At 34.5% G+C, this 17,168-nt stretch overlaps 1 protein-coding gene across 1 annotated transcript; it reads right to left on the bottom strand.

The window, feature by feature from the left end:
• Positions 1–52: 52 nt before the first annotated feature.
• LOC122048629 (COP9 signalosome complex subunit 3-like) lies at positions 53–16,759 on the bottom strand. The gene is made up of 10 exons (XM_042610174.1): positions 16,477–16,759; positions 15,448–15,563; positions 15,116–15,362; positions 10,782–10,839; positions 10,619–10,708; positions 10,169–10,231; positions 1,411–1,632; positions 677–766; positions 291–449; positions 53–205 (listed from the first exon to the last, which is right to left on the bottom strand). Exons 1-10 carry the CDS (start codon positions 16,659–16,661, stop codon positions 53–55), a joined length of 1,383 nt encoding a protein of 460 aa, XP_042466108.1. The 5' UTR covers positions 16,662–16,759.
• Between the last annotated feature and the right edge of the window lie 409 nt (positions 16,760–17,168).

Below are 17,168 nucleotides of genomic sequence, written 5' to 3'. Positions count from 1 at the left end.
TTTTATTATATAAATGAGTTTTTATTAAATTAAATTTCGAAATTGAAACAAGTCAAATATGATAGAAGTTCACGAAACTATACCTTTGGATTGAAAAATCAATGTGCTCTGTCATTCTGCAACTTTTGTATTGCTCAGGATCCTCATGAAAGCTCACCATTCCATCCTTTTGGTTAATAGTAGCAAATATCTCTCCATCCTGGATCTGACATCATTATGCAAAGTTTTGTCATTATTAACTGGTAACTGACACATCAACTTATGATAGGAACAACTATGCCCAAACTTACCATCTGGAGTACGTGCATCTCAGCTTCTTTAGGGTTGTTCAATTGAGCAACATTTGCTATATCTTGGAGTGACAAGGTCAAGTAAGTTTGTGTCAGTCTCTGGATGTTGCGCTTGTACAGGGAAGATAATACTTGTTTTACTAAACCAAGATTGCTGTCCTGAAAAATAAGATATTAGTTTAAACATATTGTAAAATAACTTTTAATTATTACCTTGTTATCAACCATTACTAGTGTAAATGGAATTAATTTATTTCATGCCAATAGAAAATGAACAAACAAATAAAGTTTGAAATATGTGCATAACTATATATAAACAAGCCTGAGTTAGACGGGAATATAAAATTATCAGTTTCAAACATAACAGAAATACTTAAATAACTTACAGATAGAAATTTCTCCTGGTTCGTTTGGATGCAGGCCTCTAATTCGGAAAATTTCCCACTGGCATAGAAATTAGCAAGATCAACGTAAGGCTGCAAAATAAATTCACAATTGCTGAGATTCGACCAAACTTTTACAAATTAAATCCAAGAGTGCAATAAACAGCTTCCTAAGAGCCATTTTATCAGCATCAACAATTGCAAGTCCATGTATTAATAAACAGCATAATGGGAATACATGGGCTTACATTTAGTACAAGTCAACATGCAAAGACGGAGTGTAAAATATGTTTCAAAATTTCTCCCCATAAGATAGCATATTTTCCATGTCGAAAATTAAACTATTGTTTAAAAGTAATTGGTAGGTTTAATAAATAAGCATTAAAACCAGTTTTTATTTTCAGTTAATCTGACTTAATAAAGAAGACAACAAACATCAGAGTTTTTATGTGATTACTTGGTTTTATGAATGCAATAGTATAGTCTACTGCATTAACATGTAGTTTATAATAATCAATATATCAACATGTCTCTAATATATGCTCAATAGAACTATCTGTCTAATGGACATCAATAGACAAGAAAACAAACTACGAGACATTAAAAGTCAAATTTTGAACTCTATTAAGGTTTGGCTGTATAAAAAGGTTGTGTTTCGTCTCCTAAAAGAGGAGATCACTAAGTTGAAGTTTGTCTCCTCTATTTACCCTGCTAAAATATAACAGTGCCATTCATACTTCTAGGAAAACAATTTCCAGGATATGTGAGCTTGCATGAGATCCGTGATGGCATGAGTGTGAGACAAGGTTGATGGGAGCTTCGGAGCGAGCATAGGAGATTGACAAGGGCTGATGCAAGGTTGATAAGGGCTCAAGCGCATATGGATGAGGTTGACAAGGATTCGTGCGAGGTAGATGTGAGCTTGAGCAACGGGCATGGGACGGAGGGTAGTTGGCAACCTGCAAGTGACATGTACGGGAAAGGTGAGTAAGGAAGACAAGTAATTTCATAATTTTCATTATTCTACAAGTATTGACAAGGGAGTTCGACAAAGGCTTATGTGCCACGATGAGGGAGATTGACGATGGCTAAGGCACAATAGTGGAGGTCAACAAGAACTTAGAACAATGTTGACAAGGTTCTTAGGAAAGTCACGGACTTCAACGAGGCCAATGAGGCACAAGCGCAAGCAAGGCAGATCAACAAATGCTTTCAAGCAAGGTCGAGAAGGGCTCAAGCAAGGTCGATGAGTGTGAGACGAGGTTGATGGGAGCTTCAGAGCGAGCATAGGAGAGTGACAAGCACTCATGCAAGGTTGATAAGGGCTCAAGTGCATATGGATGAGGTTGACAAGGATTCGTGCGAGGTAGATGTGAGCTTGAGCGACGGGCATGGGAGGGAGGGTAGTTGGCGACCTGCAAGTGACATGTACGGGAAAGGTGAGTAAGGAAGACAAGTAATTTCATAATTTTCATTATTCTGCAAGTATTGACAAGGGAGTTCGACAAAGGCTTAGGTGCCACAATGAGGGAGATTGACGATGGCTAAGGCACAGTAGTGGAGGTCAACAAGAACTTAGAACAATGTTGACAAGGTTCTTAGGTAAGTCACAGACTTCAACGAGGCCAATGAGGCACAAGCGCAAGCAGGGCAGATCAACAAATGCTTTCAAGCAAGGTCGAGAAGGGGCTAAAACAGGAATTAAGGAAGGGAGGGTGTTGATCAATGCACACTAATATATGAGTGCAAGGAAAGTGAGGAAGATACTTAATATTGTCAGTTTGATTCTTCCATTCTTTTTGCTTGTCCTCTTTCCTTAAACAAATTGGGTGGATCACACTCCCCCCTCCTCTGTTCATCTCCCCCTTCCTCCTGCTCTCCTGTCCCTTATGTGGTAGTAAAGTTGATGTTATATTTGGATCCTATCCTTCTTTGTAACTTGGGTTTATGTTTTGGGTTTGATGGATTCTGTGCTTTAATATTCATTCTCTCCTTATGATAAAATTTGTTGTAGTTAAGGTTGTATTCACACCTTGTGGCAATATGTTACAACAACAACAACAACCAAGCCTTATTCACTAGGTGGGGTCGGATATATGGATCCTTTTACACCATTGAACTCCATCTCCTACTATATCATCATCTATACTTTAAATAAATTTTATCTTATTTTATTATTACTAACCAAGTCTTTTTTGGTCTTCCTCTTCTTAGTTTGATATGCGTGTTTGTTATAGTTTTATGCCACATAATTGGAGCATTTATTGGTCGTCTAAGTACATGCTCGTACCATCTTAAACATGCCTCTCGGAGTTTTCCCTCAATAGATGTAACTTCGACTTTCTCTCGAATGCTCTCATTTCTTATTTTGTCCATCTTCGTATGCCCACACATCCATCTTAATATCCTCATCTCTACAACTCTCATCTTTTGCTCATGTGCTCGAGTCATAGTCCAACATCCAACTCCATATAACATAGCAGGTCTAACTGTGGTTTTGTAAAACTTTCCTTTAAGTTTTAGAGACACTTTACGGTCACATAAGACACCCGACGCTCTCCTCCATTACAACTATCCTGCTTGTATTCTATGTAAAATATCTCTCTCAATCCCTCCATCATTTTGTAAAAATAATCCTAAATATTTAAAGATCTTGGTTCCAAACAACTCATCATCTCCTATCGTAACAATTATCACATTATGTCTAATATTGCTAAACTTAAATTTTATATATTTTGTCTTTATTCTACTAAGCCTAAAACATTCCCTTCTAGTATTTCCCGCCAAGATTCTAGTTTAACATTTACTCTTTCATGTGTTTCATCTACCAAAACAATATCATCTGCAAACAACATGCACCACGGTACTGTCTTGAATGTGTGTAGTGAGTTTATCCATAATTAGTATAAAAAGATAGGGACTTAGAGTTAATCCTTGATGTAACCCTATCTTTATTGGAAATGCTACATTTACTCGACATGAAGTCTTACTCTGGTCGTTATATACTCGTACATATCCTTAATTACTTTAGTATATATTACGCTAACACCTCTCTTTTCTAGAATTTTCCATATAATTTCTGTTAGGACTCTATCATAGGCTTTTTCTAAGTGAATAGTGTAGATCTTATTTTTGCTCTAGATATTTTTCAATTAGTTGTCTAAGAATATGTATAGATTCTATTATCGACCTTCCAAGTATGAACCTAAATTGATTTTCAGTACCGTGGTCTTTTTAAATTTTTTTCTATTACTTTTTTCCCAATATTTCATAGTATAGCTCATTAGTTTAATAGCCCTATATAATTTTATACGTCTCTCTTATTCTTATATAAGGGAACTAGAGTACTAACACTCTATTGATCAAACATTTTTTTCGTTTTCAATATCATATTAAATAATTTTGTAAGTCATTCAATACCTTTCCTTAGGCACTTTTATACCTCTATCGGAATATCAGTCTAACAGTCTTTCCATTGTGCATCCCATTTAAAACTGGTTCTACTTCTGAATAGAGCTGTTAGACGAGTCAATCCGTGGCGGGGCAGGTCGGCTCATGGTGGGCTAGCCATTTAGCGAGACGAGGCGAGCCAACCTGTCATCTCGACGGATTGAAAAATCACCAACCCAATCCCATCCAATCCAATCCAAGACGGGTTAGGCAGACCAACCCACGGGCCCATTAAAAATTTTAAAAAATAAAAACGAGTAGAGAACCCACAAGTCGGCCCATTTTTCATGTGAACTTCCTTCATGACACCTAATGCTACCACTATGTTGTTCTTTAGCTAGATTAATAATTCCATACAATAGGAACTTCTGTGCAGCATAGGACGCTATCATTTTTTATGTTTTAAAAACACTCACTGCTTTTAAGAACCTAGAATGCCATGATAAAAAAATTCTATTCAATAGGAAATGTATCATAACAGCATGCACAACCTGAAGTCTCTTCTTTGTTTGCTTATGTACAAAGTCTTTGATGAGCATGTACGCTGAAGTAAAGCTGGAGGGGGTAATACTCATGAGATGGACTTCGAAAGCTTTCTAGATTTTGTTTTGGCCCTTGAAAATAAAGACGCACATGAAGGATTAACAGACTTATTCAAATGCCTTGAGTGATTGTAGCATTTCCATCTATTCCTTATTGTTTTGCTTTGTTGATCTTGAAACTCACTTGCCAAGTTGCCATGTATCCTTGCTAGAGATGTTCACCAAAAGTGGATCGATGGTGGAATCGTCTAGGGATGGCAATGGGTCGGGTTCGGGTCGGATTTAATGCCTTGAGTGATTGTAGCATTTCCATCTATTCCTTATTGTTTTGCTTTGTTGATCTTGAAACTCACTTGCCAAGTTGCCATGTATCCTTGCTAGAGATGTTCACCAAAAGTGGATCGATGGTGGAATCGTCTAGGGATGACAATGGGTCGGGTTCGGGTCGGATTCAATATCCTCCGTCCCCATACCCATCGGGTATAGGATCTCGATGGGTATACCCATACCGTTCAAAGAATCGGATATCTTCTATCTTATAATTTTTCTTCTTTCATCCAACTATTATCATTCAACAAAAATATATTAAATTAACAACCTATTAAAATATATATATATATATATATATATATATATATATATATATATATATATATATATATGAAAATTAAAAAAAATAGATTAAAGATCTATATAGCCTCCTCTTAATATCAACAAAAATAGTAAGTTGATTTTGGAAAAAGAAAACTTTCTTTAATATCTATCTATATATATATATATATATATATTATCTAATCGGGTATTCGGGTCAGGTATCAGGTATTGATAGTCCTTTCATACCCTTCTCCATTCAGGTCGGATATCGGATCCTCCATCAGGTTCGGGTGAAATTGTCATCCCTAGAATCGTCCATTAAGTGTTCTTATTTCTCAATCCGTAGGCTAACCCAAGCCCGTCGTGAGCCAACCGGCGTGGGCCGAGGGCCTAGGCGGGTCGTCCTGCGACAGGCTTGGGCTAATAAAATTCCAACGCAACCCGCTTAAATTATTTAGCGGGGTTGACCAACCCAACGGGCCTAACCCAAATTAACTGCTCTACTTCTGAAGTTTGAATTCAATGAAAAAAATTAAATTTCTATACTCATTTGACCTACTTAAATTACATTTGGTAAGTTGGTCACTTAAACCTTCATTAAAAAGTTGATAAAAATACCTCTTCCATCGCTCTTTTATTTCACCATTATTTACTAGTACCCTGTTACATTCATCTTTAATACATTTTATTTGGATAAAATCTCTTGTCTTCCTGTCTCTCTCTTGAACTATTTTATAAATGTCCCTCTCTCCTTTTGTATCCAATTTTTTATATAATCGTTCAAAAGTTTCATTCTTAGCTTCCTCAATAGAAGCAAATGAAAAATAGTGCAACATCGCTATAACTTTTTAATATAAGTTCATTGATCAATTAAATAAGGGCCCATAGTGTTTTAATGCTTATGCAAATTTTAAAATTGGTATCAATCTTAGATTATTCCTCTATAACTCTACACTCATATTCGACCAAAATTTAATAGTTTCTTATCTAATTCATTCTAATTTTATTTGAACACTTTATCAAAAATATTAGTGACTCAGTAATTATTGTTTTAGACAAACATATTTGTGTTGGTGGTTGGTGATGTCATAATAGATAAATAGAATAATCTTCTTGGTCATGTATCCAATTAAAGAATGACTTGGATTTGATTAGTCACTAAAAATAAGTTCCTTGGATCCATTAATAATATAAATATATAAATTGGACTCTTTTCTAATATCCCGAGCTTTTGGGATAAGTGGTTAGGAATCATCTTAAAATGGTATGAGAGCAAAATAAAAATAATATCAGATTTAGCAATAAATAGTTAACTAATCAACTTTATCTAGGGGTGTCAAAAATAAACCCGATCCGCCAACCTGGCCAAATCGACCCAAAAATATCGGTTTTGGGTTGGAGGTTTTTGGGTTAAGTTCGAGTTGGAGGGTTTTTGAGTTGTGTTAGTTTCGAGTTGGATTCGGGTTGACCTGAATTTAGAGTTTAGTGGTTTTTTTTTAGATTAAATTAAATTTTATTTTGAAAATCATATATATCAATATCAAAGTTAGTATGATAATCATGAAGCATTTGATAAAAGTGAAGAATTATAGGAAAAATAGCAAAAAAAAAAAAGAAGTCTTTTTTAATCGGGTTATTCGGGTTTAGGGTTTTCAAGTTGTGTTTCGGGTTCAGATCGGATTGGGATTTTTTTTTTTTGTAAAATCTTTGCTTCAACCTAACTCGAACTCACCCAACCCATCCGAATTGACACCCCAAACTTTACCAACTTTAATAGGGTCTAACATGCGATATCCTAATCAACATGGTATTCATAAAAAAAAAGGCATGATTTTCCTCTAGACATAAGATGATAGATTGTGTTATGGACAATGATGCAAGCTAGGATAATATTATAACAGATTGATGATATATGTATAGGAAATATTTTTCTTTTGTCAATTTATAAGCATATTCTTTGTGACTTTCTTAATTTTTAAAGTTAGTTCTCATGAGCCTAAGTGGGTTCTCATATAAGAGGATTTGGTTTTAAGGTTCTTATAACTAATATCTACATCATCTCTCATATACTATATTGCAGTAGGAGATGTATCCTTTACTATGCCAAACTAAGCAAAAGGCAAATAATAGCATTCATAAAGCTAGGGAACAAGGGTACCTAAAATATTTTAATTAAATTTTAAGACCTAGAGACCTCTTCTCGTTCTGTCTTTGACAGGATTTCAATCCTGATAACCTTGGCTATCTTTGACTTTCTAACTCCGCATGACAAGATTTTTTTTTTCTATTTTGCTATTGTTTACTTCGAGGTTCCACTTTGTTCGACCTTTATACTTATCATATAATATAAGATTCATCATTTTTTCTTCTTCTAGCTTAATTTCCAATATATTAGGTTTAATCTAATTTATTAACGAGTTAGATATATATTTAGTTGATTAGACTAAACTTTTGAGTAGTTTTTTAGTTTTAAATCATATAAAATAAGATTAATATGAAATCCTATTGAATTGAATATTCTTTTTCTTTCTAGTTCGCATACAATAGCACTATCATTTTACATTTGAATTGTAACGTATTTTATGATATAAATTGTGTACCACACAATTATTCCAAATATATAAGAAACATTTTTCTTTTGCTCATTTATGGATATATTCTTTATGACTTTCTTACTTGTTAAGTTAATCCACATTTTGCCAACTATATAGAAAATATACTTATCAACATTAAAACAAGTTGAGGTTGCCCTATTTCTAGAAAAATTCTGAAAGACACATTTAAGATTGTATAAACATGTACTTAGGGGTTCAATAAATGTCTAGTTATGCAACGTGAGGCCATGACAAATACGCACATTAATAGAGGAAAAGGGAAATCTAAGAAGACTTGGTTAGCAATGATGAAGTAGGATAAAATTTATTTAAATATAAATGATGATATAATAGAGGATCGAGTCCAATGACATAGGAGAATATCGACCCCACATAGTAGGTTAAAGGTTTGGTTTTTGTTCTTGTATCCACTTAGCAACATATTCTTTATGTCTTTCTCTCCATTGTTCATGTTAGTTCTCATGAGTCTAAGCTCATTAAGCATTTAGTTATACTCGGTAGTAGAATTATATATATAGGGTTTTATAGAGAAAAACTAATCAAATACCAAAACTAAAAGTAATTGATAATTTTTTTGTTAAAAAAAACTAATTTTCTAAAGAGGTGATTGTACAAGGATTATGTGAACCTAGTCGGTTATTGAAATTGCCACAAGGTTTAGGTTTTAATGGACCAATTAGGTGATTGTACTTTCAATATTCCTTTTTTTTCCTATTGTAATTTTTAAATAAAATATGCACTAAATCTTTCTTCGTTCCACTTTCAAAGGCAATAGCCTCTTCTAGCATTGAGTCCCCAATAAAACTTCAAGGGCACGTCTATATGCGAGGGTTGAAGCACAAGCAAGAGAGAAAAAACAGAGGAAAGGAGTAAGAATCCCTTGCCTATTTTGGAACCAAGAAAAAGGAAGGAGGAAGAAGAGAATAATTTTGCCTGCCTTTCTTAGTTTTGGTTCCAACTAGATGAGAAAGGACTACTTTAACCACATAGCTCTTAAGAACAACAAAATTAAAGATCTAATTTGGCATTGTCTCTTCTTTCCTCTATTTTCAAGGACAAAACAAGAAAAAGTTCTCTCCTCTCCCTTCCCCTCCCTCCTCCCTAGTTTTCTTCCTTTCTTTCCTCTTCCTCCACTCAAGTATGCACACTCAAAAGGATGGAATGCACCATTTACATGTATCTTTTTTTAAAAAAATGAATGAGAATGCCACCAATAAATAATTAAAGTGGAGTGTGTGTGAGGTTTTTTTGTTCATACGTAGGTCATGGATCTGAAAAAAAGGCAAGATTTATCATGTAGTAAAGAGACTCAAAGGAATTTGCAACAGAAGGCTAGGAGAAAATGCATTTTGCTAAGATGTTGAACTCAAAGAAGGAGATTCTACATGAGCCGGCTGCAATTGCAAGTGAGGCGCAGGTGCTTGTTGCAAACACACCCACTCTGACTCACACAACCAAGATCTTCCATGGTTGGAAAATCCATTGATACTGATATGGATCGCTTGAATTAAATTAGCATCGGCAAAGGTTGATCTGATTCTGATAAATCAACATCTTGCAATGATCAACTATGTAGGGAAAGCTTAGAGATTCAAAGAAATAGTTTGACTTTATTATGAAATTAATGGAATCAATTGAATTTGGTCAAATTGAGAAACTGGACATAATTTGGTTAAAATTTGATGAAATTAGGATAACTGAAAAACTCAACCGATCTAGACTTCCCACTGATCCCAACATAATTCTTAAAGCACTTATCTAGGAGAAAGAGAGACTGTCATTGCTTAGTCTTGTCATAGCCTGAGATTCACCACAAACTCAATGATCACGTATTCACCTTGCTACCACAAGCACCAGAGCCTCACTTGCAATTGTAGCCAGCCAAGTAGGACCTCCTTTCTTTGAGCTTCCACTACTTAGCAAATGTATTCACCCCTTGCCTTCTATTGCCTCTTCATCTCCATCAAACTTCATCTCCACAAATACACAGCAACCCTCTTTTCTTCTCTCCTTTTTCTTTCCTTTGCATCTTGATCCACACAAGCAAAAGTGGCCAAAGATTCCAACTTGTGACAAGGAGTTATAATTGAAAGAGACTAACTAAAGGTTGTATTATGCAGAAAATGAATTAAGTTTTCATGAGATAACTACTGTAGAAAAAGGACAACGATATAGAACAATACTGTCCTCAACAATAGTGATGCAAATGGTTGCTACTGCACATACAAGCTTTAGGAAATAATACAGAAGAAATGTAGTTTCGTTTCATTATAGCTTATGAAGTTGATGCAAACCTGAGTATAATTCTTCAGATTCCTGTGAGCGGCTGAAGAAGTATACTTTGGGAATGATGGAACCTGCCCAATTTTGAACTCAATTTAAAATGAGCATACTAAAAACTTTGCATAGAAGCTAAATAAGAATTAACTATGTCATTTCTTATGGTATTAAGGAAAGATGTATGACTACAGAAAAACGAACAACCTATACTAGCAAGCATTCAACAAATAATGCAAGAGGTTTCAAGAGTCATTCTTCTGAATCCTATATAAAGCACTTTTTGTTCCAGTAATCAATCTATTGCTCAAGATTTAAGCAAAATGCTAGATGTTTGCTAAGGATTTAAAAATTGTTTTGTAATCTACCACAATCTTACATACTTCACAAAGGTTCATTGGGCCAGATGCGCATTATAATTCAAGAAAACATAGTAAGGGGCTAAAAAAAGAAAATACAGAGCATACCTGTCCATTCAGGATGAGTGAAACCAAAATATACTTTTTGTATGCTTCAACACATATTGCATTTAGAGTAGTCATCGGTGCAGTAACAACCTGACAAATATGCCCATTGCTCCATAAATTATTTAATCAGTTAGATATCAGATTGCTTATACCATTTACGCACATTATGAAGACACGCTAATGCTTTCTCAAAACGCTTTAATCCAATGTTTATCATTCCCCTGTTGCAATAAATTTCAATAATCATAACTTGAGTATAACATGTCAAAAAATCCAACCAGAAAAAAGAGAAGACAGAATCAGCATATATATGCAACCGCCTGCAGCAATGCAGTGGAATCATTTATTTTAAAAGGCCTCCTCCTAAGCCGCTAAGGCAGCCACATAGCTTACACATCAAGAACCCACAAAAAAGTCATACAGGCTATACAAATCCTAGCTTACTAAACTCCAAGTAATGTTCATATTGATTAGATTAAACTAATTTTGCCAAATAAACAAAAAAAAAGAAGGAATTCATATGCATTGCTTAGCTCAATAAATAATTATTTTGTTATGTGAATAGTGACTCTTTTTGTTAAACTGTGATGGCTGATTAGCCTAATTTATTATATGTTGTGTTGTATGTCACATTTGTATTGCTCAGATTCTTATATACAAAATATCTTAAAAGAGATTGGATTACTCAAGGCGATGAATTTAATTATAAAGAGATAGCTGTAAATATTCTTTACAATGATTGATTAGGTTGATTAATTTGATATATCATAGAGGCAAATTTATACATTTTTTTAAATTGTACAATATTTCAATATAATCAATATTTTTTTAAAAAAAAAATACTGACTGTATATGAATCTGGAAAAAACATGTGTTATCTAGTGGTTAGGCCACATGCTATAGGTGACATGTTCAGCCATATAACGCCTCAATAGGCTTTCTAAAAACTTCAGATGGAATCTAAACTTTAGTTAGCATCATTCAAGTTAATTAACAGGATTTGATTAGTTCTATTGAGGAAAGTTATAGGTTGAAGGGAAAAGGTTACGGTGGCAGCAACCACAGCCCTAAGTTCTGACTAAACAAGAATAAAATTATTGGTGGAAAAAATCTCATGCACTTGTCCCAAATCCTCATATTGCTCCCACCACCCCCACCTCAAAGACAACTCCTTTCAGTCTAGGTACAACCTAGAAAAAGAAGCACCACTTCACACACCAAGAACTATGAGACCAGTCCTTTCATTTTAAAGTGACATATGTAGTGTACAATTCAAGCCTTTTTTTTTTACATAATTCCATGGAGATCTAGAGAATAGGATTTTTTTTAAGGAAAGTAAAAAATCTTCTTTTTTCCTTTCCACTAAAGTGAAGAGATCAAATTAGCCTCAAGAAGAATGTTTGGTATAGTCACTTCTTGGCTTTTGACCCTCACTAGTCACTATATGTGTGTTTGTCCCTGAGATCCTTATTTTGCTCCCACCTCACCATATCTAATTCATAAATCCACCATTATAAAGTCATCACCATGGATTAGAATCTCACTAAATGAATGCAGTTATAGGAACTGGCAAAACATCTTGTTCCGCAGGCAAATTAACACACAGAACGACTAGAGTCATAGGAACATTACATCCAATGCACTTAGAAGCTTCCTCTGAGGTCAATCAAGCTTTTGTGATGTGGTATGAGGTCAGCAATGATTCTGCTAGAAGTATGAGGTTAGTCAACTTTTGTAATGTGGTCCGAGATTGGTACCCTGACAAAACAAGTTGTACAATGAAGTATTCTCAATGCGGCAAAGATTCTTTGTAGTACATGACTAACTCCTCTTCCACCACCTCGTTATCCTCTTCCTTCATTTATGTACCTCAATTCTCCTCTTCTCTGCCTCATTCGCCTAGTTCTCCTCTATTCCTATTCTTCGTTCTCCTCTTCCTCTATCTTGCTTGCTTCTCCTCCACCTAAGTTAGTGCTGAGCACATTTGGCACAACTGACAAATCTCATTAAACATCGTTTTTTGTATTTTATTTCATAGACCTAAATAAAACTCTTGGATTTAGTGAAATAATTCAAATACATGACTGAAATTACTAAAGTTTTTAAAAAATAAAGAAATCCGAAATTTTTCAAATTTTGAGACATAAAAATATTTTATTTTAGGTCTAAATTAAATCTTCAATTTTGTAATTAAATTTATTAAATTTTATAAGTATAAAATCTTTTTAAAAAAATTAAAACTTGAAGATTTGTCTAATTAAAATTTTAAAAAATTCTGGATTTTTTATTTTTTCAATAAAATTAAATTTAAATTAAAAAAATCCCTTCAAATTAGATTGGATAGAGTTTTTTTTTTTAAAAAAAAAATAGACATTGCACACATATTGCAACCATCATGTATTTTCAATAATATTCCAATAAATGAATTAAAAATAATTTATTTTTAACTTAAATAAATAAATTTTATGTAATTAAAGCGCCATATCAAAAAATAATTGTTCCTTGACATTCGAACCAAAGGAAGAGAAGAGAGGCTCAACACGATTCCATTCAACCCTAATTTTTCTATCGCTTGTTCACACTATCTCTCAAAAGTTAGACCAGTTTTAATTTAAAATAAATAAATAAATAACTAATTAAACTAAACCAAACCAATATTGTAAACTAGGCTCAACTGAAAGTCAATTAGGTTTGGTAGAGCCCATCGTAGACATGGTGATTAAGATTAAGATTAAGATTTGACATGAATTTATGTATAAGATAGACTCAATGATATTTAATTTGAATATAGTATTTTTAAAAGGTTAGAAATTATATTTACCATCTCTCTTGACTAGCCGGCCCTCGTTGAACACATGGAACTCGCCCCCTCCCCATCTCTCTCCAAGATATTCCTCTTTGTCTTTTCACCTTCTCTATTTATGCTGCAAGTTGCTACTCCAATGTTGATGCCAAAACGTTTCAATATTAGTCAACGAGCAAAATGGTAAATTCCACCTATGTCAAGCAACACATCTTAATACCTTAATCCTTGTTATCAATTATAAATATACCATGAACAATTCATCTTTATTCTCTGAAACTTCATTTTTATTTGATCATTCAATCCTACTTGAGGGGCATAAGCATTAACACTTGGAATCTCATTACCTAAAGTGAACCATAGCACAATAGTTCTATCACCAAATTTCTTAACTTTTTGAAAACCTTACTCTTATAGTATTTATTTGGTATGATACATTTTTTATTTTAATTTTCCTATATAACAAAGTTTAAAACTTGTATTTATTGTAAGCATATATATTTATTTTACTCCTAATAATGTCATCTGCTAACCTTATCCTATAGTTATGGGTTAGTTTCTTTACCCATCTTGGCCTATAATAATAAGATAACTCTTGCTTATTTTTACATCAAATCCAAGAATTGATATGATGGGCCTATTTTAGGAGGCCTCCAAGCCTACTTCGTGCATATTGAGGTATCCAAGTGGTGAACGCCCCCTGAGGCACTAAAAAGTGATGATCTAAACTTACTAAAAAGTGGCAAATGACACAATAATTATGACAAGTTTAGACAATTTTAATGTTGGTTGTCCACCCCTAATGCAACCACAACCTTTTTCATCCAATCTTAGAAAATTGGCAATTTTCCACCATTATGCAGGTGATGGGAAATATTAGGGATTAAGTTTTGGATAACATGTGAATCCACAAAAGAAATTTGCTATTTTATTGAGATGACTAATCTAGCTATTGATCCTAAAAGAATTATGAATTTTTATCAAATGAACAAGAATGTATTCCCATTATCAGTAGCCAATAGTTTTATCTTGTAGACTATCCCATAACTATTAGGTGTCATGTCTAACTAGAGGCCAACCAGGTCCAGTTTAAATAATTGCAGCATCCTGACTGAATTGAATTTTAAATTTCTTGAACCAAGAAAACTGCAATCATCAGGTTGACAGGTTCAACGCCTTGATTGAGTTTTAAAAAAAGGGCTGAGTGCAACTCCATATACTTAAACAATTCCCTGAACCTACTTTCCCAAAACAAGCATATTTCTTGAATACCGATCACATTTTCCTACCTGTTCTTTGATCTTCATCCTCTATCTTTACAGCTGCTCAGATCTTATTGTGTGAGCAAAATACCACATGACATCGTGACATTTTGAAGGTGAAGCTACAATAGTAATATAAAGAATGTGTAGATAGTGGAGGGCTACCACATAAGACAACAAGGGCATCCTATAAATTGCCTTCCATTGCTCCTTGAATTCTAACATTCTAAGTTGATTCTATAGCTTCAGAAAGTGAACCTCCAGTCATATTCCCTTTAATATGTAAATTTCAGATAATTTGATTGTAGATCAACAAAATCATGATTTATTTTGTGTTATATAAGATGGATAAAGAGGGTATAACTTTCAATATTTATTATATAATTCTCAACAAAATAATGACAGCCAATGAAACCATATCGAATGACTAACCCGTAGTAGCAATAGAGGAAATGATCTCTCGGGTGATCAACCTCAAAGATGTCATCATCCAGAATGCTTAGTCCCGCTTTATAGCACTTAGCTAGAAGACACAGAAGAAGATAATCCGAGTGTAAGGTAGTTAATTGCTCTGTGGAAGTTTGGAGTTTACGGACAGCCATCCACAAGGGAGCTATTCCTTGCATGGGAACCCCAAGCTGCATAACCTGATCCTTGAAACTCTTACAAACAGAAATGACTGCAGAGAAAATACAATTCTTACCTCAGACAAATAAGATTTATAACATAGAAACTAGTTCTTATTTACAGGTCAAAAATCATACATTTTTCTGGTGCAAGCTGTATCTGTTCTGCCGAGCATGAGTTGATAAATTCCACTACAGTCAAAAGAAAACCGGAAGCCTCCTCCCCTGAGATTGACCCAGATGAATATGCTTCCCTTCAAGACAAGCACATTAAAATCAGGCATGAACCATGTTTACAAGTAAAGAGAGAGTAACAACAGGCAAACTTATACAGGAAGAAATTGTCTCAATACAAATTGGCACTCTTAAGTGCAGTTCAACAATAAAATGATTTCAGAAAAGGACATCTAACACTTATCAGCAAAAAGATATAAAGGATAACCCCAATGCTACAGTTGAAAGAAAATTGATTTCATTTCCAGCTCATATGGTACATAATGAATGGATGACCAGTAAAAGAAAAAATACTGACTCTATTTATAACTTATTCAGTTGATTCAGGAAGAACCCTTCAGATGCATGTGGAGGTACATGAACTGAACTAAATAATGGTTGATTGGTACATATTTGCTAGAATTTTATGTCCTACGCATATATAATTTATTTGATTGGCAGTAGGCAGAACTGCATAAATAGTTGTCAAACTGGATAACTATAATGTCTGAAGATTAGAATAATTTCAATCCTCTTTGCACTAATCAATTTAAAGCCACAATGTGACAGCAGTTTCTAAATTCACGAACTTAAGTAACACAACTGATTCTAAACATAACACACTACCTCTATTTTGATCTCACAGTTCTTTCATTTTTTTAGCATATTCTCACAACTCCGGGACTTTCTGAAGCCACTCAGACTCTCTTTTTTTGGTACAGTCTTATGTAAAAATATGATGGGAGGAGGATAAATTTCTCAACAATGGTTGTCAGCGCGTGATCAAAAGAGCACTTTCTGCCTGATCACCAAGTGATTAAACATACGCATTAAAAACAAAAAATAAATCAATAAAAAACATACAAAAAAAGAAGCTAGAGACGGAAGAACAAGAGCGTAGGTTTCAGCGGAGGAAATAAAGCGAAGGACAAAAAAGGGTCAGCGTTCACTCACAGAAGGAAAAGGTAGCCTAGGGTGTGGATGGATGGGTCGAGCTGGGAGAGGAAGGGGGCGAGTCGAGATGCATGGGAGCGGAGAGCGTCCTCGGACTGCTTGAGCAGGGAGTGGAGGTGCGAGACCTCGTCGGGACTCCTGGACAAGCCCTGGATGTGCGCCACCAGCACCTCAACCGACTCCATCGCCGTGCTCTTCCCCTCGCCGATCGCAGACCCTCCTGATTGAAACTGAATCCCACGAGGCTCGGGATGAGAAGCAGCTCAAAAGCCGGTCGATGGTTTCGGTTCTTCGCCGGCCGCTTCGTCTAATACCAATGTCGTAGTGGGTCAGCGAAAGGGCCGATGAATGGACCGGGCCAAAATGGGAACCCGGCCTGGTCCAAAGTTTGTAAGAGGTGAAATTTTTCTCGACTCTCTTCTTAATCTGTCTTTCTAAGTAAATAAGCTATAAATATAGCTTTATATTTGCATATTTAATATCATTTTTTCTATAGTTTATTTTTAAAAAATAGTTATTTATCAAAAATCTAAAGAAATACGTTACTAGTTATTATCTGAATATATTATTAAAATTCTACGTTCTCCCCTCTATCAACCTTTCCAAATTAATTGTCTGGATGACTCTAACATAAAAAATTAAGGTCAAAGGGTCATTTTACCTCACGGTTTAGGTTCTTAATCACGTATTTA

This window comes from Zingiber officinale, chromosome 2B, assembly GCF_018446385.1.
Source record: "Zingiber officinale cultivar Zhangliang chromosome 2B, Zo_v1.1, whole genome shotgun sequence".
Taxonomy (NCBI): domain Eukaryota; kingdom Viridiplantae; phylum Streptophyta; class Magnoliopsida; order Zingiberales; family Zingiberaceae; genus Zingiber; species Zingiber officinale.
This window is presented reverse-complemented; position numbering and strand designations above follow the sequence as displayed.